Raw genomic sequence first — 25,618 nt, 5'->3', positions numbered from 1 at the left:
ATTGCCTGTTAAATTTAGACCACTCTGGCTGCTTTTGTTCTGATGCAAGTCCATTTCCTTTCCCTTTTCACTCTTGCCCACAATGCTAAAATTGGGAAGAATCATTCTGATCTTTGAACAACCCATGGGGTAAGAGCATAACATCAGTAGGTCCTTCATATTTTGGGTGATAACTGTGGGAGGCCAGTGACTGCACCATAGCTCACTGTCTGACTCTAGGTCTCAGTTTCCTCAAATGTAAATAAAGTAGAGATTCCTTAGGGGCATGTGGAAAGCACAAATGAACTTGAAGCTCCTCAACTAGCATACCATGCATAAGATCCTACAGATTTGCAGCTGTGGCCCTCCTCCTTCCTACCTTGGAACTGAGTGCCAGGGGCTCACTTGGCAATGTGGTCTAATGTAGCAGTAACGAAGCTGGCTGAGCTCAGAACTGGTATTCCTGTCTCCAAATGCAAGACTGATAGGTTCAATCTAAGTCCACACAGCTGCCTGGTCTTGTATTAGCAAGTTCGCATTAAGGAAATGGACTAATTGGTTCACTGATGTTTTACCAAGAGCCAGATTTGAGTAAGTGGACTCAGCAGTACCGAGATAAGAAAATTAAACACTAATAAAGGGAGAAATGTGCTCACTCAGGCCTGTGGTCTCAGCCACAGGCTCAAAGCAAGGGTCTCAGATTCAGCTTTGTCAGAGTGAATGAACATTAGTGTCTGACAGACAAAGAGCTCTGTGTCTCTCCACTGACCCCTAAAGTTCACTTCAAGATAGAGACAGGATGCTGCCTGCTGCCCAAGAAGATGTTATGAGGAATTCTGAAAGAATGTGAGAAACAGATGTTCCTTCCTGCTTCCAAGACACATGGGGACAACCTAGAACCACACATTCATCAGCATTCTCCCTGAAGCACCATGGAACTCATGCACTGTTAGAACTTTGTCTATTCTCCCCACCTCCCAGCAAATCACTGTTCTGTGTTTCTGGTGTTTGGAAAGGCCCATTTTATGACAACTTTAAGGAGAAGTACGTGAACATGCTAATACATTGCTGTCTCCTTTCTGCTTCTAGCTTAACAGGTGTCCTGGTCTGCCTACCTCAAAACCACTCCTTCTTGGCCTCTACTGAACAGTCTCTATGACCTCAGCTGCTAGACTTTGTGTGCCCAGTTGGCTTTGCAAGTTGTAGTCTGTCTGAAGCTATGAGCATGCATTCCTCGTTCATCATACTGTATTCCTTGCCTCCAGGAAGGGCAATTCATCCTTCTTGTACACACATCCTTAGAGACATCAGTAATTTCTTTTGTACTGCAAAGCCAAAAACTTCCATTACTGGCATTGGAAAGACCTGAATCCTGTTATGTTGCTTTCATCTTAGTTTAAGCTACTATTATTTTCTCATGTGGATTATGGAGCAACCTGGATTCAGGTTGTGCTCCTGCCTTCGACCCACCTATTCTGTCCTTAGCATGGCTTCACTGAAGCCAGAGTCTGCAACGCCTCTCCCGGAATTCTTTGTGCCTCTCTGCCCTCACATCCTGTGTCCTTACCACTGTCTAGAAGGCTCAGCAGACCTGGCCTCAGTTACTTCTCTGACCCCATTAGTTACTTCTCTCCTCTTTCTTTTTCTTTCGACTCACTTGCTTTGTTTAGGACATACACACGCATCTTCTGCATGGCCTTTTCTGCCCTGTTTTCTCTTCCTGAAATATGTCCCCCAGACATCCACATGGTTTTCTCCTTCATGGTTTTAGGGTGAGGTCTTTTCTATGTTTCCTATACTCAATGCAATATTCCTTCCCATCTCCACATTCCCACAAGTGACTCTAGATAAGGCCATGATTTCTGTTTTTTTCCAGTGTTAACCACTAATGTCTATCACTTACATTAGATGCCTCATTAGTTCACTTATGTTCTTTATCTCAGTGGATCAGGACTTTTGGTCTTGGTCTGTTTCGATTTTCCAGTGTTTAGAAATGTTCAGTGGTACTCAATAGGTGTTTGATATTTGTTTGATCAATGAATAAATTGATCTATTAAAATAAAATTAAGAAGACTATTATTTGCAGGCTTATTTGTTCAAAATGAGCTCAAATGTTATCTCTTGATGATATTCTCCACTTTCTTTTTTATGAGCAGAATATATTTATTGAGGGAAAGAAAGCTCCTATCCAAGAGAGGGACAGGAGTGGGGCCCGAGCGGGTTGTCCCCTCCATTTGCTTTTTATATTATATTTTCTAGAGGCAAAAATAAGCCAATCATAACTTTACCTCTTTAGCATCCATGTATATCACAAGGGGACTATTGCTGCATGAGGGGAGGTGAAGAAATCACACTCTTCCAGCTCAAAGCTGTGATAGTTGATGAATATCAAATACCTTTCTTTTTTAATGTATGGGTTTGTGTTCTTTCTCCATTTGCAATCAGAGCCTGGAGATAACTTCATATGAATTTAAAGTAGGAGCCATGGAATGATATTAGTGGAAAAGTACATGTTTGGTCTACCCTGGATTACACTAAATGCCCTTTTCTATCCTCAAGCACCAAGAATGACAGAAACTCAAACCCAATTGATAGAGAAGTATTTGAGATAAACCAGGTTTTTCCCAATGGAATTTCAATGACTTGCCTTTGTACATTTTCCTTCTGAAATGAGACTGCTATCCTGTTTATTTCACAAGGCCCCCTCTCTAGAGCTAGAGTGTCAGACTGACTGCTCTAGTTACCACTGGTGATGAATTTGAGAGACTGAAATTGCATTTCCTTTTGACCAACCAGCACATAGATGACAGCTTTAGACCAGTCAGTTCTGTACAAGCTAATCGCTTGTAGTTGAAACCAGAAAAATAGTTAGAATTCAAGTTTAGAATGTTTCTGAGGAATCACGTCTTAAAAATGACAAAAATGTAGTGTTCTCAAGGATTGTAAAGATCATTGAGCCATCACATACAGACTACTGAGTGGTGCTCAGTAAGAAACCAGACCACCAACAATGGGGGCAAATATGTCCAAGATGATAAATAATTGCAGTAGTGCCTTGGTTCACAAACTTAATTCTTTCCATGATTCTGGCTGCAAACTGAACTAGATGAGAGTCAAACCAAACTCAATGATTAAGTTCAATGTTGACCTTATGAGGATGTTTGATTTGGCTCTTATCCAGTTTGGTTTGCAGCTAGAATCATGGAAAGAACTGAGTTCATGAATTAATACAGAATTGTAAGTTCGTGTTTATTATTTCCTGCCAATGCTTTTATGAATTGCCTTGTTTGTTGGTATTGAATTCATTCTAATGTAAGGAGCATGGGAATCATTTGTATTAAACCAATAGGCAAGCAAAATCATAGTTACCTGATCTTTACCTATCATAGCTGCCGTCCCAGCATCTTACACAGAGAACATCGGAGGAGAGATGTAAATTCTTCTGAATTATACATTTGCTGTGGCTGAATTTGCCACTCTCCCATAAGAGAGACAGCCTAAACTGAACACCAAGGCCACACTGTGAAGCTAAAGACGATTTCCCTAAGAGTGAGGATGAATGTTATTCAAGTGAATAGTACAAGATACGTTCCATTTGAGAACGAAATTGTGAACTGTCCTGAAAAGCTAAGCACTCCCTTTACCTTGGATCATGAGCTGCGGCTTCTTAGGGTTCAGCTGAGACAAATGCAAAGTCTATTAATAGTCATTATTCTTAAAATAATTTTTAACAACCAATACATTTAAAATACATTTAATCCTGAAAGCTCAGTGGATTAAAGTGCCTGCTTAGGCAGAGTGCAGTGGCTGGGGTTTGATCCCCAGTGTGCTGTACTGGCCCCGCCCACAGGGCACATGAGGCAGTGATTGAGACAGGGCGAGGTGGTGTATGCCTGTAATCCCAGCACTTGGGAGGCTGAAAACAGAAGAATCACTATGAGTCTGATCTATGTGGTGAGACCCTGTAGACCCTATCCTAAATACAGAAAAAAAATGTTGTTGATACAGTAGGGTGAAATTATGTAATACAAGAGTAATCAGATCTTGGAATAAGAAAGACAAAAGGTATCATGGGACATGCATATGTTCCTTTTTTACTAATATTTTAATGTAATAATTTCCATAACAACAACAAATCCTGAATCATGCAGAGAATACACTGTGGCTATAGTGGATATATGAGCCATGGGCATACCATATTCGTATCACAGAACATTGGCTTTTTGGACCCGAGCTAATTTGGCTCACAGAGACAGCACTGCTAACACATGTTGAGTCAGAGGAGCACTGTTGGTCTATGAAGACCTCTGACTCCTCTTATTTTCCAGCAGTGATGCATGAGTCCATTTTTGGATCCAAATGACTGTCACATTGCAGGGGCTGTCTACGTGCTGTCCCCACCCTGGCTGTACCATTTTTTCCTGTGTGGAAGCAGAGTGTGGACAACAGACTGGGGCCCTGTCTTGTGATCCTGACCTGGATGTAGGCAAGGGTGAGTGGAGGGATGCCGGCTGCACCTAGAAGCCTAGGAAGCTCAATTATTGTCTAGCAACATGTGGAAAAAATAGCAAATGTGACATCCGCTGGGGGTAGTTCTACAAGGGTCTTGCTTGATCCTCCTGAACCAAACTGACATGATTTCATGGAGCAAGAGATAATTTGCAGCCATCTCTGTCACATTCTGGAGTCAATGGACATAAGAAATATCTTTCTGATGGCCTCGCTACTCACAGCTTAAGGAGAGTTTTTATAATTAGTATCCAAACCCTTACAAAATGCATGTGGGAAAAGTTCCTTTTACAGTTTCTCTGGTTTTGTTTCAGGTGCATTATATATGTTGTATTCAACGTATCAACTGTGAGAAAAATGTGTCAAGAAATAATCTAAAAATCAAGTGATTTCATAGTAAATATTGTCTGTAGAAATACCAAAAATACCTGGGTTTTAAAACACCCACATCATTGTATAAACTCACAAACCTTTCTCAGTAGATTTTTCACTAAAATCCCATAGTAAATATTGTCTTAAACAGAGAGGTGACCCTTCCTAAGTTAATATTGTAAACAAGGTAAAGAACAACACATAGTTTATGAAAACAAACAAATTAATAATCAGATGCAGTTGTTTTGTCCCAAGTACTCAGAGCTTCTTGTGCGCAGCCTTCTCCCCACAGCTCAGGCGTCCTCCTCATGTCCACGGTGCACTTCCTTTCTCCATTTCTTTACTCTTATGTAAACCCCTGTTTACCACCCATCTCCTGCAGCACACAAGGGCTGCATGTTTTCAGTGATTTGAACCTGCCTTCTGATTCATGGTAGTTTGAAACTTACCTGGAGATTCTGGACATTGTAACATTCATCTATATCATTTACACTCTGTTGCTCCATTTATCAGAGGCAAATTCAGCATCAAGGAGAGCCCTAGCAGGGCCCTTTGCTCATGGAATGAGTGGGCTGCTGCCAAGGGCCTGCAGCTTTAGCATCCATGGTTTAGGGAGAGAGGTCATTGCATGTTCTCTGTGTACTCAGAGATACCTTTTCTCATTGAATATGAACAAGATCATGGTCAGAATTAGAAGGTATGTGCTTCCTTCAGAAATCTACAGTTTTTTTTCCTATTCAAGTCTTCTAACTTCCACCATAAATGACTTTTCATGACTCCAGCAGACACTGTGCCATCAAATGTAATATGCTCTAACTTAGGATAAAATATCAAGTTATTTCCTACATAATATAGTTTGAGAAATATGTACTACATATTTATTATCATAACACTTTTAAGAAGTCAGAATAGTTTGAAATGTCTAAAATCACAGTAAATACATTTATTGAGTTACTATAATTTGTGTGTGTGTGTGTGTGTGTGTGTGTGTGTGTGTGTGTGTGTGTGTTTGCGGTACCAGGACCTTGTGCTTGTCAGGTGAGTGCTGATGACACTGAGCTATATCCCCAGCTAGATACCTACTTATTCATATGTGGATGGGACTCTCTCTTTAACTTCTTGGTTCTAATGCTCATAATGACTTTTTTTTGTATATTGTAACAGTACATAGATTTGTAGATATATTGTATTATCAGAGTACATATATTGAAGGTAAATGAAATAAGATGTTAGTTGTATTCAATTTTAAGTAAAGCTGGAGCATGCAAAAATAGTTTAGGAGTCATTAGATGGAAAATAGCTGATTTTAGATAATAAATCTACTGTCTGATTATAGGAAAATAACATTTTCTTTGGAGTTTAATTTCCTGATCTGTAAAATAGAAGTAAAATTACCTATTCATACAACTTAGTATAAGGATCTAGTGTAAAACTGCTTACCATAAACAATAATATATATATATTTAAAAGCAAAAATATATGTACATGCAGAGCAATTTATGTATACCTAAACAATATTCATGTATGAAATGTGTCTGTGTGTGAGAATGTGCACTGGAAAATTTGACAAGGAAAAGAGAAAGGAGAGCTCACAGAAGACTTGGAGGGCTTGCAGGTAGAGATATTGAAACTGAGTCTGAGAACTGGGGTATAGCAAAATTCTGTAATAGCCACCATGGTGCTTTTAATAGGATTTTAGAAGGCATTGCCAAGTAGCTTCTGCAGCACAACAAAGACATGAATTTGTAATGGATCTGCCAAGGGCAGTTATGTGACTTGTTCCTGTTCCTCCAATCCTAGCAGAACATCAATACTGAGCACAGCCAGAATTCTAACATGCACTGTAGTCTGGCTGATTAAAAATGCATGCTGAAAGTAGAAGCTGGCCTGTTTGTCCATGGATTCCCTAAAACTAACGCTTTTAAACAGTATGGCCACTTATCTCATTTGTCATATCCAATCTGATTCAGGAAACTATGGAGCAAGAGAAAACAGATACTTAAGTTGAATACTTGTTTCTCACCAAGGGAAGGCAAGGCTAGGAGAGGAGAGGGCAGCCCAATACTTACTGGGAACCACTGTGGCTATGAACAGGAAAGTACTCACTTGGGTGACACGGGATGTGCTGTCCACACTCTGCTGTGCATCACAACACATACTGTACAGGATGGAGAACGCAGCAGTAGACACAGAGCACAAATGAACAACGCCAGAATGGTAGAAATAAAGGGATGAGGGAAAGCTCACTGTACACACAGGGCCAACTTCTGGGAATAGCTCTTGGAACCAGTCAGTCAATTATCACTCTCTATTAGGGGTTCTGTGAATCCTTCCATGTCTGCTACCCCCAAACCTCACAGCCCTTCAACCTTTGACAATCCGGCAAAGATCAGTAGGACACTAAGGAGACACAGCACCCCCTGGGTGTGTCTCTATATCTCTCTGTCTTTCCCTTTACACACAAAGACAAATGCACAGAACTTCAAGGAAAGGAGAGGTACAAGAATCTCTTATAGATGTGAGCAATAAAAGGGTCCCAGGCCAGGAATCCTCTCTAAAAGCCAGGTAGTGAAAGGACACAGAAAACAACTTTTCCTGTCTTAAATTTTCTTTAAGAATTTTATAATTAATATCTTATTGATATTTACATTGTTACATAAGTGAAAGGAAAAAAAGTTTTATGAATGTTATTACCCAGAGAAGTTAGTACAAGGAGGAGGATATAGTCTCAGGCTCTATTTACACATGGATGCTCTCTTTCCATTCAGCATTTTAAACCAGTGGGAGACAGTAGGGTGACATGCTTGAGACAAAAACGCAGATATAACACTGATATTATTTTGCTTAAAATATATAAACAATGGATGTTCTATATTTTATCTTAAATATCATTGTACCTTTTAATCTGAGGCCAAGTTCTAATTTCTTTATAGTTTTTTTTTATTTAAAAGATAAGTTTTTAAAGAACCAAATGAACCATTGTTGTTGCTATTTGAAATTGCCTGGGATTTCCTCAGTTCTTATGTTAGCCCAAGTGTGCTACATGCTGGTTGAATATTTACGTTTCACCTTTCATCCCTTTATATTGGTTTTCAGAGAAGACACTGTGAGAAACTGGAAAAGTGAGTAGATACTTGAAAGATTCTTTAGATTGTAGAAACATATGGTATCCTCACTGGTTATAGTACCAAATCCATGAAAGAAATACAGGTGTCACATAGCAACTATGTCACAAATGAAATATATCACAATGAACAGGCTCTGTTCACAGACTACATATACATTATTTAGTTTTCAAAAGTGAATGACTTGAAGCTATGGAAGAAGTGAGATCTGAGAAATCTTTTTCCACTTCCTTTTCCTTTCCTTTGCATGAATTGCATCAGTTATTGGTGCTCTTGGCTTATGAATACTTAATAAAGCTTTTCCTGCATTTTTCTAAAACTACAACTAGCTTTTTCTTCCCACTCAAGTTATGATCCAATTCACTGAACTGTAATGTAAGGCCCTGAAATGAACAATGCTTCATTACGGGGAACTTAGGACGAATTGAACTAATCACTAAGTCAGGGACAAAATAGGCATGAGGCTAAAAATAGATACTTCATCAAAATGGTGTGGTCCACAAGTGGACTGCCAGCTCCAAACTCGAAAGAGTTATCATTCTTTCAGCATTTCTGAAAGAATAGTTCATGAAAACTTTCAATGTGCCTGTGAAAATCTTTTATTTATCACATAGATTTATTAAAATCTAGATTTATTAACATCTACACTAACATAAATATGTTAAATCCATTAGTGTAGGTGTTAATTACTAAAAAGCAATAAAGTAGCAGCATATTAAGGTTTCACAGTTTTTCTCTACTAGGTTTATATGTACCTTAAAAAGACATTATTTGCATAACTAAGAACAGTACAACAGATGATTATCCGATATACCTTCATCAAGAAGATACAACTTTTAGATTTGTTTTAAAGAAAATTACTATCTAGGAAGATGATTTATGGGTAGGGAGGTCAGCAAAAAAATGCTTCCATGTGTGTTATGAACTAGTATGTCTCTATTTTTAACCATACATTTTCAAAAAGGTCTTTCATAGCCTGAAAATTACTACTTCTTCAACTCCAGCTATTAAAAAGTATTTAAAGATCTGCTGTGACCTTTGCCAAAGGTGAGAGCAGAAACGTCCCCGATGAACACCTAGCCACATGACAGTGCAAACACATATAATTCTGGCTAAACGTTAACAGCTTAGGTTGGGATATAGGAAATCACTTAACAAATTTGGCAGAATAAGGACTGCATAAGGCTTGGCAAAGTCAGGAAGAATGTCCCATGAGCAGTGAAGAATCACTTAGAAACAGAGACAGCCACTGTCACTGCTGCAACTATAGCAGCAGAAGTCTAAGCACCCTGAGTACACAAGAGAAAAATGATTTCCTAGGTCCATCCATCCTCATCTCCTATCCTCATGTTTTCTTTCATGTCCACTGTTACCATTGTGTAATATTGTGTTACTTAGGGCACCCACAGTGTAGATAGGGCTGCATCCATTCATCCTTCCTGGAGGGCAAGAAGTGAAGGAATTACTCCTTGAAAATCAGGGTTTATTTTAGAAAGTCAGAGGAAACTTATTTGCTGCTGAGAATCTAAGGAAAAAATTAAGTCCACCAAAGATTTAAAGTTAGTTAGATTTGTAAAGAGTTGGGGACCTTGATCTACTGAATGACAGCATTATGGGAAAAAGTTCAAAGCTGAGTAGACTCACTGACTTACCTCTGAGAGATGCCACATTGACTATAAAAGAAGAGAATTACTAAATTGAAAGGGCTTATCAGATGAACTAGAACAGCGAAACACTAGCATACCTGAGAACCACTATTAAAATCATATGAGAAATAAAAACAATGTTCACTTCTAACTTAAAGACATAAACTAGAAATTAGTACTTAACTAATTTTATTAAAACACTGTATATACTGTACTTATTTCAAATATGAAATGTATATATATATAATCAGAAAGTGACTAATACCTATAGTCTCTTGATTACTGTTTTACTATTTTATATAAATGCAGTTTCATTGTCTTTTTGCTTTCTCAAAATTACAAATACCAATGGTTTTAGAAGTTGCACATTAGATCAATTTAATCTGATAATCAAAATAAATGCTCAAATAATCTTGTATTAATTGCTCATTGGGAATGCAATTGTATCTGTTCTGAGAATCCAAAGATAAGTTCTGGCAAAGTCATGAATATAATTGTTGTCATATTACACTTTCTGAAGAGCCACCGAAGTATAATTCACTTTCTGGAGAGAAACGTGCATACTTTTCTTATTAACAGAATGTAATGTCTGTTCTAAACTTGTTTATGGCGATTCACATTTGTTTTACTTACTGAAGCACCCTCTCTGCTAAAATATTCTCTTCATTACATTCTCACAAACTCATATCCATCAGAGTGTTCTGAAACTTGAGGTTTCAACACAAGCAATGAAGAACTGACATTTTCAGTGAAAAGAAAGATAAAATAAGAGAAATAAATTTAAGTAGAATAGATTAACTTTTTACTGGGTAGACTTTTTGAATGATTATCAAAATGAATTCCTTTAGCCTAGTAACTGCTGATCTGTCTTCACATGCCTAGTAATGTCTTATCTAGACTCTTAAGCAAAAGAGTAAAGGGAATAGGGGTATTGCTTTCTGCCTGACTCTTCTCCAATACCAAATAGGTGATACAGAAGCCAGAAATACCAGATAAGTTTCAAACATGAATGTTTAAGGATAGAAATCAGAATTTATGGCAACATTAGAACAAATGGACTAATTTACAAAATTCTTTTTAACACAGTGGACAACCCAAGAGCTATAGACTCTGTGAATTAGTTGTGCAATAGTCTTAGTTAACCAAAAAGAGTATGTGCACATATATACACCCAGACTTCATGAGGAGTTTTTGAGGCATAAAGCAAACTTACTGAAAAGTCTTCTAAGATTTTCATGAGTTCTTCATGCCCGTACTTGCTAGCGATGTGAGCGGGGTCTGCTCCACTTGCATCTCTCATCTTCAGTGCCCAGCTTGCTCCTGCACACTGGAGCAGGTGAAGAGCCAGGTTCTTCAAGCCAAACTTCGCAGCACAGTGGAGAAGAGTTGGGAGTTCATTGCCATGGATATCTGAAAGCATAGGAAATGCTAATGTTTAATATGCTTTCATTGTACCTGCAGTTCCTTAAAATAGTCAAGTGCAACCTAGTCCTGAAAATAATCACCACCATGCAGAGCAGACTTTAGTATATATTTGGACATAATAAACCTTCAGTGTTTTCAGCAATGTGGGATCGTTTCCCTCCACTTTTCATCTTAAAATATATACAGGCTATTAGTCTTATTAATGACTATCTTATTGGTGGGGTAAGTTTGACTTAGAAAGCAACATCAGTCTCTTAAATATAAAGCCAATCAAAAACATTATGCTATAATTATGCAATTTGAATGGATCTCCTCTTTAGCTGAACTAAATATAAAAATCATATAAATTCATCTACAAAACCATTTTGTGTTTTCTACTTCCATGCCTAGTTTGGTTACTTTTGAATTTTACATAAACATGAAATTTCTGGAGGGGTTATGCTAGATTTTGATATAAAATGTCTCTTTCAAAAGCAAAAGACAACAAAAAATACAGATGAGCACTTTTAGAAGCAATTTCAGTGCAGAAGTTTATGTCAGGATTTAGAACTTTAATATCAATGTTTTAGACTTTGAATTTCATAATGACATATGATTAGAAACTGAAAGGCATATTAGCTGCAAAACCATAAGATGAAAGTAAACTGCTACCTCAATAGCGAAGCAAAGCACATGCTGGTGAGTGATGTTTTATTATTCTACACTTTCACACCTAACTGCAAAAATAAGATGGAAGGAACACATAAGTTTAATAGCTGTGGCATTATTAGAGGCAGAACTGTGAGTACTCACAGTAAGAGGAACAAAGATCAAAGCAAAAGTCAGTTCTAGCATGATTCTAAAGCAATAGAAAATAGCCACCTCACAACATTTTTGAGAAAAATGAATATGTATGGCTTCATTTACTGCTTTGCTATTTTTTAGGCAGAAAAAAAGAGAGGCAGAGAACAAGAAAAAGATATAATTAAACCTTAAGTTTTCAATTAACTTGTTTCAAGACTGGGTAAATTTAGTTTGTTAGCTTTTATGTTTTAACACAACAAAACAAACACTCACCCCTTCAAGACACATTAGGACTCACTGTAAATAAGTATTTTACTCTTGAGAGATGTGCTAAAACTGGATGACTATAGGTGAATGTGAGACACATTTCCACAGTAATGTACTTGTCCCTTCTGTGTGGGGTGCAGTAGGACAACAAATATCAAGTATTCTATGAGGCTAGGTGAAAATGGACACTATTTATGGTAGGTACCAAGTTTCAAAATAAAAATGATGTATTTTCTTGAAAAGATACGTTATGATTTAGCTCTAAGTACCTTAAGGTCTCCTGTGTTTAGAGGTGGCATTTGGTGTTTTAGTGGCCATATACTCACTGGTTTTTGTAATGTCATGAAAGGGAGAAGGAGAAGGCTTTTTTTTTTTTTTTTTTTTTTGTACTGGGGATCGAACTCTGTACCTTGCGCTTGCCAAGCAGGCACTTATGCCACTAAGCTATATCCCCAGTCCTACAGGTGGCATTCGGAAGTTGATTTGAATGTGGGTGTTGTGCTCATCAGTAGGTTCTTCCATTGACAGGTTCACAGCTGGCTGTGACGTGGGGGCATTTGTAGAAGGAAGGTCCCTAGGTTTGGTCTTTGCGGGAATGGGTCCCCTCTGGCTCTCTCTGCTCTCTGTGCTTCCTAAATCCTGTGTGTTGGACAGCTGTCTCCTTCAGGCCTTTTTGTTTCTTCATTTCTGCTTGGAGTCAGTTGACTACAGACTGGACTCTGAAATTATGACTCAAGTAAATCTCTTTTCTTATGAGGTGTGAATGTCAGGTATTTTGTCTCAGAACAGGAAAAGTTGACCAATAAAATATGTTTGCATTTTTGAACTTAAATGCATTATACACATAAAAGTTCTGTATAATTAAACCAGGTAAAGTTAATAAAGTAAATATTTACATGATTGTGTTAGAATGCAATCACTGCATTCTTGCTAGATTATACAATATATTAGAGGTACCATTATTTGCTGATTAGTGCTTTACACACTGTTCATGTTACCTATTATTCTTGTGAATTTTTGACATTATAAATTCACCTCTGGAGTTTTTTCCCTAGGCAAATAGTCATTATAGAAATATACTCACCTATTAAATTTACCAGCCTCTCTTGTGAGTACATCCCTCCCCCTCATCATTCTGATACTGAAATTCCTTGAGAATCTACCTTTCCACCAGGCAGAGTAGTAAGTCTGATGGGGGTGGGGTTCTTACAAAAGACTTGCTGGGAGGTGGTCCTGCATCCTGGGCACCCATTCATGCTGGAAATGGATGCTGATCAAAACATTTGTCTGCTACTCGGGATTGTGACAGACTTGTCTTTGATCTTATTTAGGGTTTAACTCTAGATTCCATGATCAATAATGTCTTTTGTTTAAAGATATTTACATCTCTATTAGCTTTCTAACAGTTTGTGGAAGTGTAACTGATACTTAAAACTGCAATGTTCATGAGTTTTGACAATGGTATACAGCCATGTCACTACAACCCAAAGCAAGGTCACATCTATTGTCATGGAGGTGTCTTTAGGTCTCCTTCTAGTTAATCCCTCACTTTGGGCTAAATTACTTTGCAATTTTTAAAAATGTATTTTGTTGTTACAGGGTCTCACTACACAGCTCAGACTTATAGTGATCCTCCTGTTTTCAGCCTCCCCAGAGCTGGGATTACAAGCATGTGCCACTAGGACTGCCCAAACTCTGGCCGGCTCATTCCACCCTGGGGGTTGTCTGATGTGGCATGTGGAGCCAGGGATGGAATTGAGGTCCCTCCACTTGCCTAAGCTTGCCCAAGCTGGCACTTTAGTCTGCTGAAATATCTAGCTGGTTCACAAGTATTTTGCTACTTGTATGAACATAGACATGCTTTTTCACTAGGAGGGTTTATACAAGTGTAAATATTCAGCACTGTCTCCTATGTTTCACTGTCTTTTAGACTCTCTATATCTGATGAGAAACTAAATATCATTCATACCATTGTTCTACTATATGTATGGCTTTTGTCAGTACCCCTCTGAACAATACCTTCAGCCCCTTTTTTTGACCTCTTTTTACCTTTGTTTTTGGTATATGTAGGTATACTTTTTTTTTTTTTTTATTTCTGTGTGGGTTTTCATGGTTTACCGAATCTCTGAGTAGATTTGCTATATCAAATTTAGATCATGGTCAATAATTATTTTCTCAAACTTTTTTTTGCTTCATTCATTCTCATCTTGTTCAGGGAATTCAGTTAGAGACAGACTAGGTTAATTTAATATTGTTTTATAGAGCATGAATCAGAAATCAAACTTATGTGCAGACATGCTAAGCTTAATCTTATTTATGATTTTATTTACACCCTGGTTTTTCTTCCCTTTTAATCTGAATAATTTCTTTTAATCTGTCTTCAAGTTCACTGATTACTTTTCACTCTGTTATTTCTTTTATAAGTGTATACATCTGAAAATATTTTTCCAATATTGCACAGATTTTTTAAAACTATAAATTCCCAGTCAATTTGATGAAATTTCTCTGTTCACATCTGTTGACTGACTTTCAAAATGTATGGAGTAGAATATTTGTCATAGATATTTTAAATTTATGTCTGATCATTTTGACATTTGGAACTTTTCCTGTCTTCTTGTTTTGATTGTTTCTTTCTTTGACTATTGATCACCTTTTCTTCCTTTTGTTTCTTACAAGTTTTTGTTGTATGTTTTGCATTGTATTAAAGGACTAAAGTAAATAATATTCTCACAATAATACACGATCTTTCTTCTATTTGACAACTCCAGTGAGAGGTGAGCTGAGTTAATATGTAGATAAACTGAGTTTGCTTTCTCTTTGATTCAGTTGATCACTGACATCAGAGCTTTTGCAGATGGATCGTGTATTTCTCCTCAGGACAGGTTAAGATCTGAGCCTTCATGAGATTTCCATTGCTTTATAGACCAGTTACTGATTTTTCTTTGGGTCACCAGATAGTTCCTTTTGTTATCCTGTCCTCCCTCCAGACTCCTTCCTAAAAAATCTGTTTTTGCCAGACTTCCGAAGCCCAAGCAGCTAAGACAGACACCTTATTGTCATGATAGCATGGAACAACTTCTTCAACTTTCAGGCCTCTCTCAGTCTAGAACCTGGGTGCTGCTGTCCCTGTGGTGAAAGCACTGGGGAGCTTTGTCTCCCCAGTCCTGTTCTCCAGCAGTCACAGGCTGCCATGAGGGAAGGTCTGTCTTTCAGGCTTCCTGCTCTTTCAGCAGCTGTTCGTGTGCCAAGTAGAAGAGGAGAGTTGTCGAGTGTTGCAGTCCTGCCCTAGAGACTGGGTTCATTGTACACTGTCCTACATATAGATATTAAAAGTTGGCAGTGCTAAGTCTCCTTGTTTACTCATCATGGTGAGTTCTCTGTCTTGCCCTATCAGCAATGAGCACAGTGATGATTTTTCTCTTGTGAAGATTCTCTCACTTTCTGGCATTTAGTTCATCTCTGTTTCTTTTGTCATTGGTTTCTTGCTGGATTCACAAAAGAAACCATGATTTTGAAGATCATCTTGCTTTTTCTCAGTATAGTAGAAACAGCAGTCTTCTGTGATGCCCTATATGTTAGCCAGGATCAGAATTTCAATTTCTCTCAGATCGAAGTAATAGATTTTTTAAAAAAAGATGTAGGAACAGTTTAGAGTGTGCCTAACCTGCAGTGTAGATCTGCTTCATTTTATAGCAATTTCATTTAATTAATTGAGAAATATTGCATTTGTTTTATTATCAAGGTATAAATTGATAAAGATATAGAAAATTTACCTTTTCTTCCAGACAACATACAGTTTCAGTCTTTTGAAATTTTTTTGACCAATGTTTGTCAAATGTTAATTTTAGAAGAAGAGAATAAAATATGTGTTTGAAATTTTTCAATGAACATCCGTTAGCACTTTCACAAATTAAAAACAAAATAAAACAAAACCAAACCATGAGTTCATGGAGAGCAAAGAAATTGTCATTTATTTGTTTATGTAGAGCTGTCGTTAAGCAAGCTGTTTGGGTTATTCTCAAAAGAGATAGTCACTAATCAGACTAGAGAACCAAATATCAAAGCTTTCAAAAGATTAACCTAGCTTGATAGGATGATAAAATGGGAATACGCAAGTTTAAAATACAAGATTTAAATAAAAATTTTGCAGTAAAATCGTGAAAACGAAAGATACACAACCTGGGCCGGCCAAGTAGTTCAGCGGATTAAAGTGCCTGCTTAGGCAGATGCAGGGGTCAGAAGTTTGATACCCAGCCTGCAGGGTATCAGGTCCCTTCCCACCCCCACCCCCCCGCAGCTGAGACAGCAATTGAGACTGAGCGTGATGGAATGCGCCTGTAATCCTTACAAATTACTATTAGAAAGATTAAATAGTATACCCTCGGAGAGCGATGATCAGCAGGTCACAGTAGGACTGCACAAGGAGAACCCAATAGGGTGGGACTCAGTGTTATGTGATCTGCATTTATTTCCATCCCGGCAGAGCGAATAAAACCCTGACCTTAGGAAGCATCCTTCATCTTCCTGAATCTCAATTTCTTCACTTATAAAATGAGAAGGTTGGGGACAGAGTGACAGGAGTTCTGGTCTTGTTTTGCACTAAAACCCTGGCCACAGAGGTCTTCTGCCAACAGACCCTGGGTCGTAATCAAAAAGCAATGGAGGAAGAAAGGAACTTACAAAGTTGAGGAAAATGTTTTTCACCTTTTTCATAGTATGATTTGGGATCTCATAACATGGTAGTGTTTCCATGGATCTTTAAAATGCAGCATTTCTGGGCTTTTGAAACTGTCTTGTTCTGTAACGGGGGACCAACACGACATGTATAAAATGCTCCTTTTTCCATTCTGTCAAACAGAGGACACTAAATTCTATTTAGAACTCTAAGCACCAGAAAACCCTGCCAAGGCTGTGGTATTTATAGTACCTTAAGAATGTAAACATGATGCCCAGGAAATTGTAAATTCTTCAAAGCCAGGGGCTGCAGTTCTGCACCCTCTCCTGTCTCATGGGTGGAGTGTGGAAGTGTGGAAGGGACAGTGCAGGCAAGGGCTTGAGCTTTTGGGTCTCAAGGGTTCTGAACAGTGTGTGCCTGCTGACTCAGCTCCTCCCAAATGCTTTCCATTCTCAGCCTAATCTGCCACACTATTGCTCATCCACTATTCTGTCCCTTGTATTTATATGAGCCTGTTCATAATTGGTGCTATGGGCTTTTACTCCAACGTTTCTCAACATGTGTGCATCTCACCTCAGTCTCACAGATCTGATACCAACTTTTGGGATATTTCAAATCATGGAAGAATACAGACCAAATGAAACTGAGGTTTACTGCATTGGAAAATGAGCTGAGGGGTAATTAATTCAGTCTTTATGTGATCCTTTTCTTTGCTGTTTCTTTAGGATTGTGCTTTTTGTCTTGTGCTCCTTAACATCTTGTATAGTCTGAGTCAGTAAGGTTGTCCCTTACCATTAGATATTTGGTACTCTTTGTAGGTGTTTAAGATGTAATCAAAGCCATAAATCTTTACCTTCTAAGTAGTTGCTCCATAAACATTATGGATTGACACCAAGATTTGGGAGAACACAAAAGAGTGGCATGATAATCTTGGTGCAAGAATTGGGGGTACCAAATCTATGGGGGTGCTTTTGATATTTATGAACTGTGCTGTCAATCAAAAGCTGTGTGGTGGTCTTGTCCACTTCTGTTCTCTGGAGTAGGGCTTCACACTGCTGATCACCTGCTTCTCTTGCAAATATTATGTTCACTTCTTTCTTCCCCTATTCCCACCTAGTTTATATTTTTATCTCCAACGAGACTCATGAAGCATGTAAGAATAACTTTTGAAACTTCACATCTAGAGGTATAGCTAATCTCTAGAGAAACACTGTAAGAGTAACAGCAGTATAATTCCAAAGAAATCTCTATTACTGAAATGAAAAACTATTTTAAAGGATTAAAAGTGGCTGTTTTGTTTTATTGTTTGATCCAACTTCAACCACCAATTCATGAAATTGGCTTGAGAATATGCTAAAAATATCATTTGTAGATGTGAACATTTGTTCTTGTGGGTTGTGTTAACAAAAAATGAAGTGGAAAAATCCAAAATTTTACAGTCGATTTCCATGCCAAATCTCCAATTTATGTAATAAATTTGAAACTATAGTATGTACAAATTTATTGTATTCACTTACAAGTAATGTGTTTGCTACTAATTTGAAGTGAGTTTATATAACCAAAACTTCCTCTATGATGTATTACTTCTCCTCCCAAAATGAAGAATATTCTTACCCATTTTTTCTTTATGTTAATTTCTTCATGATGTTTGAATTTTTCCCCAGCAACTTTAAAATGCAAATAGAAAAGGTCCATATAATTTATGCTTTGCAATACTTACGCCTTTTTGGAAAATCTCTTTAATGTTAATTTTATATGTTTGTATCAGCCTTGCCTTTATGAAAACTCTCAAGAGAAACTAGACAAATTCACAGGCTTGTTGCTGTCAGAGGAAGGAGACAGGAGAGTGACTCACTGCTTGGCTTTTTCTGCCACACATCACATCAAGCAAGTAGCATGGGACATTCCTGATGTTGGCTGAAAATATGTGTTTTTGTATAGCAGCGTACAACTCAAGCACATGGTACTTAATGTTAGACTTCCTATTATTCAAACTGATACATTCTTTTATTTCTTACATGCCAGTAAAAAGTGCTTATTATAATTACTTTTGTTCAGTTACACAATTCCCAGTGATTTCCATATTAAAAGGTTGGTTTTGATCTTTTCTGTGATTCTTGTGTTCAAAAATCCCACACTGTGTTAACATATCTACTTTAATTAGAAAACTTATATTCTACTGTTAGGGAGAATATTTTCCTATGGAAAATTCTTGTGCATAAAAAATGTTATTCTAAAATAAATAACAGAGAATTACAAAGTAAGAGAACATTAGAGAAATTTATTTTTGTGTCCTTTTTATCTTATCTCCACCCATCCCCAACTTGGCCCACCCAGAACTAAATGTGAAGGCACATGCCAAAGGAGGAGGTTGTTGTCCAGACAGGAGTGACAATGACTAGGGCCTAATATCTTGCTTATCATGAATCCTGCAGTGGCAGGAAACTAAACAGAGAATTTTCCATAAATATGGGGAAATACTAAAATAAATAATTTTAGATGATTCATCTCTTAGCTCAACACTTAAAGAACCATCAGTATCTTTAGGTAACTTCTTGGCATAGCCTGACATGTCAACACTTAAGTGATATTTCATCAAAATTTTATGGTTCTGCTCTTATCAGAATACACAGAAATAAGAAATAAATGTTTAATAAATGAACATTTCACCAAATAATCAGTGTCCTGCAACAGATCAAGGATGAGCACCTGAGTTGTGCCTGACTCCTTTACCTTCATGGGATTCCTCAACAGGATATCCTTTAACAATTAATTTATGTGTACAGGTGTCTCAGACCTCATCAGTGATTACACTTGGACATTGTGCAACACAGGTGTTAGGTTTTAGAGATCAAATATGCTTAAAAGGACAAAGAACCAAGACTGCAGATTCAGGAAGGTAGAAAAATGGGACTTGAGTCACCTTCATGCCCATCTTGCATTATTTTTCATATGTGCCTCATGTTAGATTACTTTGTATTTTAGGCAACAACTGGAGCTTAATATTATGAGAGTAGTTGGTTATTTTATGGGATTAGTAGCATTTTCTATCAAACAATACCTGGCAATAAATTTCCTAGATGAATTAACTCATTATATTAAATTTTCCATTTTTAGTTTTAAAGCAAGTATAATTGTGTTTTATGAAAAAATTTCAAGAACAAAATTATCTTCAAATTCTTACAGTGATTTAAAACATTCTGAGCTACCAACTTTCTAAACTTTATAAAGCATTAATATTTTCTCCATGTAAAAACTTAGTATGAATTTGCTGGTCTATAAGACAGTGAAGCAGGTAGGACCTTACTAGGCTTGTGTCTAGATTTCCCCCTAAAGCCTCATGCAGCCACAGGTGAGTAGTTTCAAAGGTAACTGGATTGGGGTATGTGATTGTGGATTAAGGATGTGATAATAAGATTAAGAGTGTGGACAATGGAAGCCCTGCCCTGAGTGTGGGTGGTATACAACAGTAGAGTTGGAGTCTGGATGGGATATAAAGGGTCAAAATGAAGCAGAGTGCTATTGCTGCCTGTTCCTTCACTGTCTCCTGCCTACCCTGCTATGGACTGTTAATTCTCTGTGATGCCCCTTTTCTTACAGTCAGCTGACTATGGACTGGAGCCCTTACAATATGTGAGCTGAAATAAACCTTCTCTTTACTTTATGAGTATTGGGTACTTTGTCTCAGCAATGAGAAAAGTAAATAAGATAGGCCTGGTTAGTATGAATGCCTCCTGTAATTGCCTTGGAAACATTTGCTCTACCAATACTGCACCTGCCCCAGATTTCTCATCCACTGATGCAGGTGTGACTGAGGCATGGATGCTTCTCAAGCCCTACAGCTGAGTGTAGTACGCAACCACAGTAAAGAATCAAAGTTGAAACCCTGATACATGGTCAGCAACAACTTTCCCAGAGACTCTTAGAAAGGCAGACATTGGAAACTATGTGCTTCACATTTCTAAGGGCTTTGTTTTGTCCCATCCAGGATCTCTCATCTATAACCTTAAAATTAAGGGGCAAAACCATGCAATCCTTTCTGTTTAGTCAACTTCCACTAAGGAAGACCTGGTTTAATTCCCTTATAAAGTGAGGAGGTTAATTTTGTTCATGGTTTTGGAGGATGCAGTCCATGTGTGTGTATGGCTACTTTGCTTCTGGGTGTGTGGTAAGGATGGAGCAGCAAATAATGGAAGAGAGAAAGGGTTTCCTGGAGAAACCCTGTTCATCCCAAGGCCAGGAATGAGAGCCATAGGCAGAAAGAGAAGATAGGAGAGCACCCAAGAACATATTAAATCTCAACACTTCTCAGTGCCAGCCCTGGGATGTAGCTCTTACACTCAGGCCTCTGGGGACATTCCAGATTCAGACTATGGCACTTGAAACTCTGAAATTCCTCCTCCTCCTCCTTTGAGCAGAACTTTTACACTGATCTCAAAGTCTTTACTTGTACAAGTGATAGAGCAAAACAATTCTTTTCTAAGTCCACAATTCTAAATTTATAAATTTAAATACCAGTATACTTCTTAGGATTTTGGTAAAAGTTGTGCCATAATATCATCTTCATGCTTTTGCACACATTTATTTTTGCCTAGTATTAGCTTTTAATTTCTTCCTCCTCCCTGGAACCCTACCCATCATTTAATATCTAGTTATATTTCCATCTACTTTCTGAAATGTCTTGAAAAGTGATGTCTGTTTTGTCCACAGTTATGTTTTTTTCTTGTCTCTTGTTTTCATTTATTATCCTTTTTTAAAACAAATATTTACTTGAGAGATAGTATAGCAATAATTGATATGACATGACAAGCAGTACGTATTTAGAAGACCAGAATGGTAGGCATTCCAAGCAGGACCCTAGTATTACACATTACTATCTTCAGTGCAGTTGCTTAGTTCACAGGTATCAGCACATATGGTTAGTTAGGGTGAGAATCATACCACCTAACTGCTGGTTTGTAAAACCTGCTAAAGATTCTCAGGATCATTGCCTTAATCATCTTTTGCTTATAAATGTATGGTTTTTCCCCTGTAATGCTTCCTAGCTTTTCTCCTTGCCTTCTCTTCATTGTTTAATCCTTAAGTTCTCACTTTCCTTTGAATTGTGTTATAACTTTCTCTTTTGATTATTTCTTTTGAATTCTTACACTAGGGAGAATATATGATATTTACACAGGTAGGTCTGGTTTATTTCACTTATGAGTATATCTTCAAGTGGCATCCACTTAAATATAAAGGCTTTGAGTTTATCATTATTTATAGCTGAGTAATACTCCATTGTATACAAATGCCACATATTTTTCATCCATTCCTCATGTGACGGGCATTTCGGTTGTTTCTAGGATTTGGCTATCACAAATTGTGCTGCTATAAACATAGGTGCACATATATCATTATGATGTAACATTGTCAGTTCCTCTGGGAAAATTCCCAGTGGAGGGATAGCTGCTTCGAATAGGATTTCCAGTCCTAGATTTTTTAAGGAGTCTCCAAACTGATTTCCATAATGGTTGCATCAGTCTACATTCCCACCAACAATGGAGAAGGGTTCCTTTTCCCCCACAGTCTCTCTACCATTTGTTGTTTGATTTCTTTATGATAACCATTCTTTCTGGGGTGAGGTGGTATCTCAGTATTGTTTTAATTTTCATTTCATGGATAGCTAGTGATGTGGAGCATTTTTTCATATATTTATTCGCTTCTCTATTTTTTTCCTCTGAGAAGTGTGTATTCATCTCAGATGCCCATTTCTGGACTAGGTCTTTAAATTTTGGGGCCCGAATGTTTTTTAGTTCTTTCTAGAGAGAAGACCTTTGTCTGAGTGCTTATCAGTTAGGATTTTCCCCAAATTTGTGGGTTGTCTTTTCACTTTGTTGGTAATTTCTTTGCATGTGCAAAAACTTCTCAACAAGAATTGGTTCCAGTTTTTAATTCTTTCACGTGTTACCCATGCAATTTGATTTTTGTTCGTGAACTCTTTGCCTACCCCTACGTCTTCATGAGTTCCTCCTACTTTCTCTTCCAGGAGATTGAGTGTTTTCTGTTTTAATGTTTAGATCTTTAATCCATTTTGACTTTAGTTTCATGCATGGTGATACACCTTGGTCAAATTTTAGTTTTCGGCACTACCCATTTCTCCTCAGGATGCTAAAACTAGGTTTCTTATATTGTTCAGTGCCATAGTAGTGTTTTACACATGTGAACTAAGGAACTTCACTGAAGATAACAATGTGTTATACTAGGGTCATACTTGGAATGCCTGTCATGCTGGTCTTTAAAATACATACTGCTTTCCTAGTCATACTAATTCCTGTCATACTGTCTCTCAAGTAAATGTTTGTTAAAAATAAGGGTAATAAATGAAAACAAGCGACAAAAAATGTTATAGGACTATCCTGCTACAATGCTACACATGGCTAGATTTCTAAATTTCTGTGTAAAATATGTAATAGTTTATTCCTACTTTTAAAATATTTTTTATTTTGTTAATTGTTTTTCTTCATTTTCTGTAGGGACGGAGAGTTTAACATACCAATACTTGATGCAAAATACATGTTCCATGTTATGTCTAAGATATTTGATATTCAGACAGTGAGGTTAAGCTCAACCTCCTATGTTGTAGGCTAATAATAATAAGCTTCTCTTCTGGAAGGTTAATAACTTAAGTTTGAAGACCAAAAATTAGAGAAAACAAAGTGCTACAAGGACAGCTACATTGTAGCCCTAACCTTTCAAGGTCAGTGAGGACTCAGGACATAGGAGAATCTGTACTGTAACATTCTGTAACTCAGTTGTGTTCCAAGTTTTCTGATCAAGGAGATTATGGGGTCACAGAGGAAAGTGATCAGTGATGTAGAGTGTGCCTAAGGAGAGTCACATGGAGAGAAAACATTCTCTCAGGCTTTCACAGAGGGCAAATTGATCAAGCAGTGGCGATGACTCATTCACATGGCTGACACTGACAAAGGATCTAAGTGCAATACAGGGTTTCAGGGTAAATCATGAGGGGATTTGATTAATCTTGGCAGATACAAAAGTTACATTTCTTGTTATATAGGTCTTGCTTTATCTTGGTCTTAACCATCCAGCAGAAAAGTATAAAAACGAAGTATAAAAAGTAAAGTCATATTAATGTGCTGAGCTTTTAAAAGGCTCAAGTCAAAAACTTTTGACATTGCCAGTGTTATGGATAACCCACTAGCATTATGAACTACTGAACTATATTGGAATATTTTGCTGAATTCACACACTTACAATATTTAAATGACAATGGAATACCCTTCTCTGACAAAACTAAACAAAAAAATAGGGATACAAGTGAAGGACTATTTTGTATCTGTATATTCAAAATAGGATAGATATACAACTACTTTCTCTTCATTCAATGAGCAAAAAGATTTGTAGTAATAGTGTTTATGGACAGGATATAATGTCTGTATCTTGTACTAGGTATAACCACTATGAAGACAATAATATGAGATATATTAATTATTACAACTGCCCTACTAATTAGTTTTGAAACTGTCTCATTGCTGTTGTTTCTCAATAAATTTATTTTAAAAAATAAATGGAGTATAAGCAGCATTTCAGCAAACAATATAGAGGCACAAAGTTTCTAAAATATCCTACTGGTTTTATAACATTTAGAATTATGATTATTCATAAGCTAAGTAATACATTGTCATTGTAGAAAATATAAATTCCATAAAATAAAAAGTGTATTCTCTGAAATTACAAAACCCACATACAATTACTGGGAATACTAAGTACACATCTGTTTAGACTACATATATATATATATAGATATATATATATATATATATATATATATATATTCCATGATACATTTACACTTTTTAAGAAAGAAAGTAATATGTAACTGCTATATAACTTACTTTTGCTTAATTAAGCATACATCAAAATATCTCAGGTGGCAAAAATGTATCATAAAATTGATTACTGATGACTGTTAATAACAACATTAAATTGTACATAATCACATATCCTTGGAAGATGAAGTTGTTTCTATTTGAGGATAATTATAAACAATGATATGGTGAATAATATCCATCCTAAATAAATTCAAATACTTACTTGAATAAAAATAAGTTTTAAAGTTTTATACATTTTTACATCCTGTGGGGGTACAATTACTAAATGAGCCTTCATTCAGAAGTTTACACTAGTGTTATCTAGCCTTGGAAAGTGGGAGTTATCTACAATATTTTATCAGCGAGTTATATTCTTGGCTATAACATTTATTAAAGAATCACACACAGGAATATGGTATAGTAAAAACCAATTCAGTTTAAAAATACTCACATTCATTTTGAGGGTAAATTTCACTTTGAAGATGTTGAAAGTTATAATGTGGTATCTCTTGCTTGAATATGGATGTAAGAATGCCATCAAGTTCATCAATATCATTCTGTTTTCAAATAAAAGGAAATTTTCCATTAGTTCAGTTATTCATATAGAAACTTATCTTAGTGAAATATATAAGAATATATTAGGTAAAGTAAGTGCCAGATAGTCTTTAGTAATGATGAAAGCTATATTTTTCAAAGATAATGCAAAATATTTTTGCCTTCCTTTAAAAACTAGTTACTGACATAATAGAAAAGCACATAAATAAAGTAACACGATTTTAGATAAGTAGCAATAGCTTTATTTAAATATTCATAAATTTTAAAATATTACTGGGACATGTTAATGGTAGCTCTGAAGTTTTTCAGTAATATATTCTGAAATCAATGAAACAATAAAATGATAATCCCGGTTCTTCAACTTAAGGATAAGGAGTGAGGCTATCACAGTAGCTTCCACAAGTTCTGAGA

At 36.8% G+C, this 25,618-nt stretch overlaps 1 protein-coding gene across 1 annotated transcript in view; it reads right to left on the bottom strand.

Annotated features, from left to right (window-relative positions):
- The window catches only part of Bank1 (B cell scaffold protein with ankyrin repeats 1), a 323,433-nt gene that overhangs the window by 156,952 nt on the left and 140,863 nt on the right, over positions 1-25,618 (bottom strand). The window contains exons 6-7 of the mRNA XM_023703868.1: positions 25,104-25,209; positions 10,845-11,041 (exon numbers count right to left, since the gene is read on the bottom strand). Coding sequence (XP_023559636.1) covers positions 10,845-11,041; positions 25,104-25,209 — 303 coding nt within the window. The remainder of the gene's footprint in view (positions 1-10,844; positions 11,042-25,103; positions 25,210-25,618) is intronic.

The sequence above is a fragment of the Octodon degus genome, unplaced genomic scaffold (genome assembly GCF_000260255.1).
Source record: "Octodon degus isolate 3935 unplaced genomic scaffold, OctDeg1.0 scaffold00183, whole genome shotgun sequence".
NCBI lineage: Eukaryota > Metazoa > Chordata > Mammalia > Rodentia > Octodontidae > Octodon > Octodon degus.
Note: the sequence above shows the minus strand (reverse complement) of the source record. Positions and strands in the feature narration are given on the sequence as shown.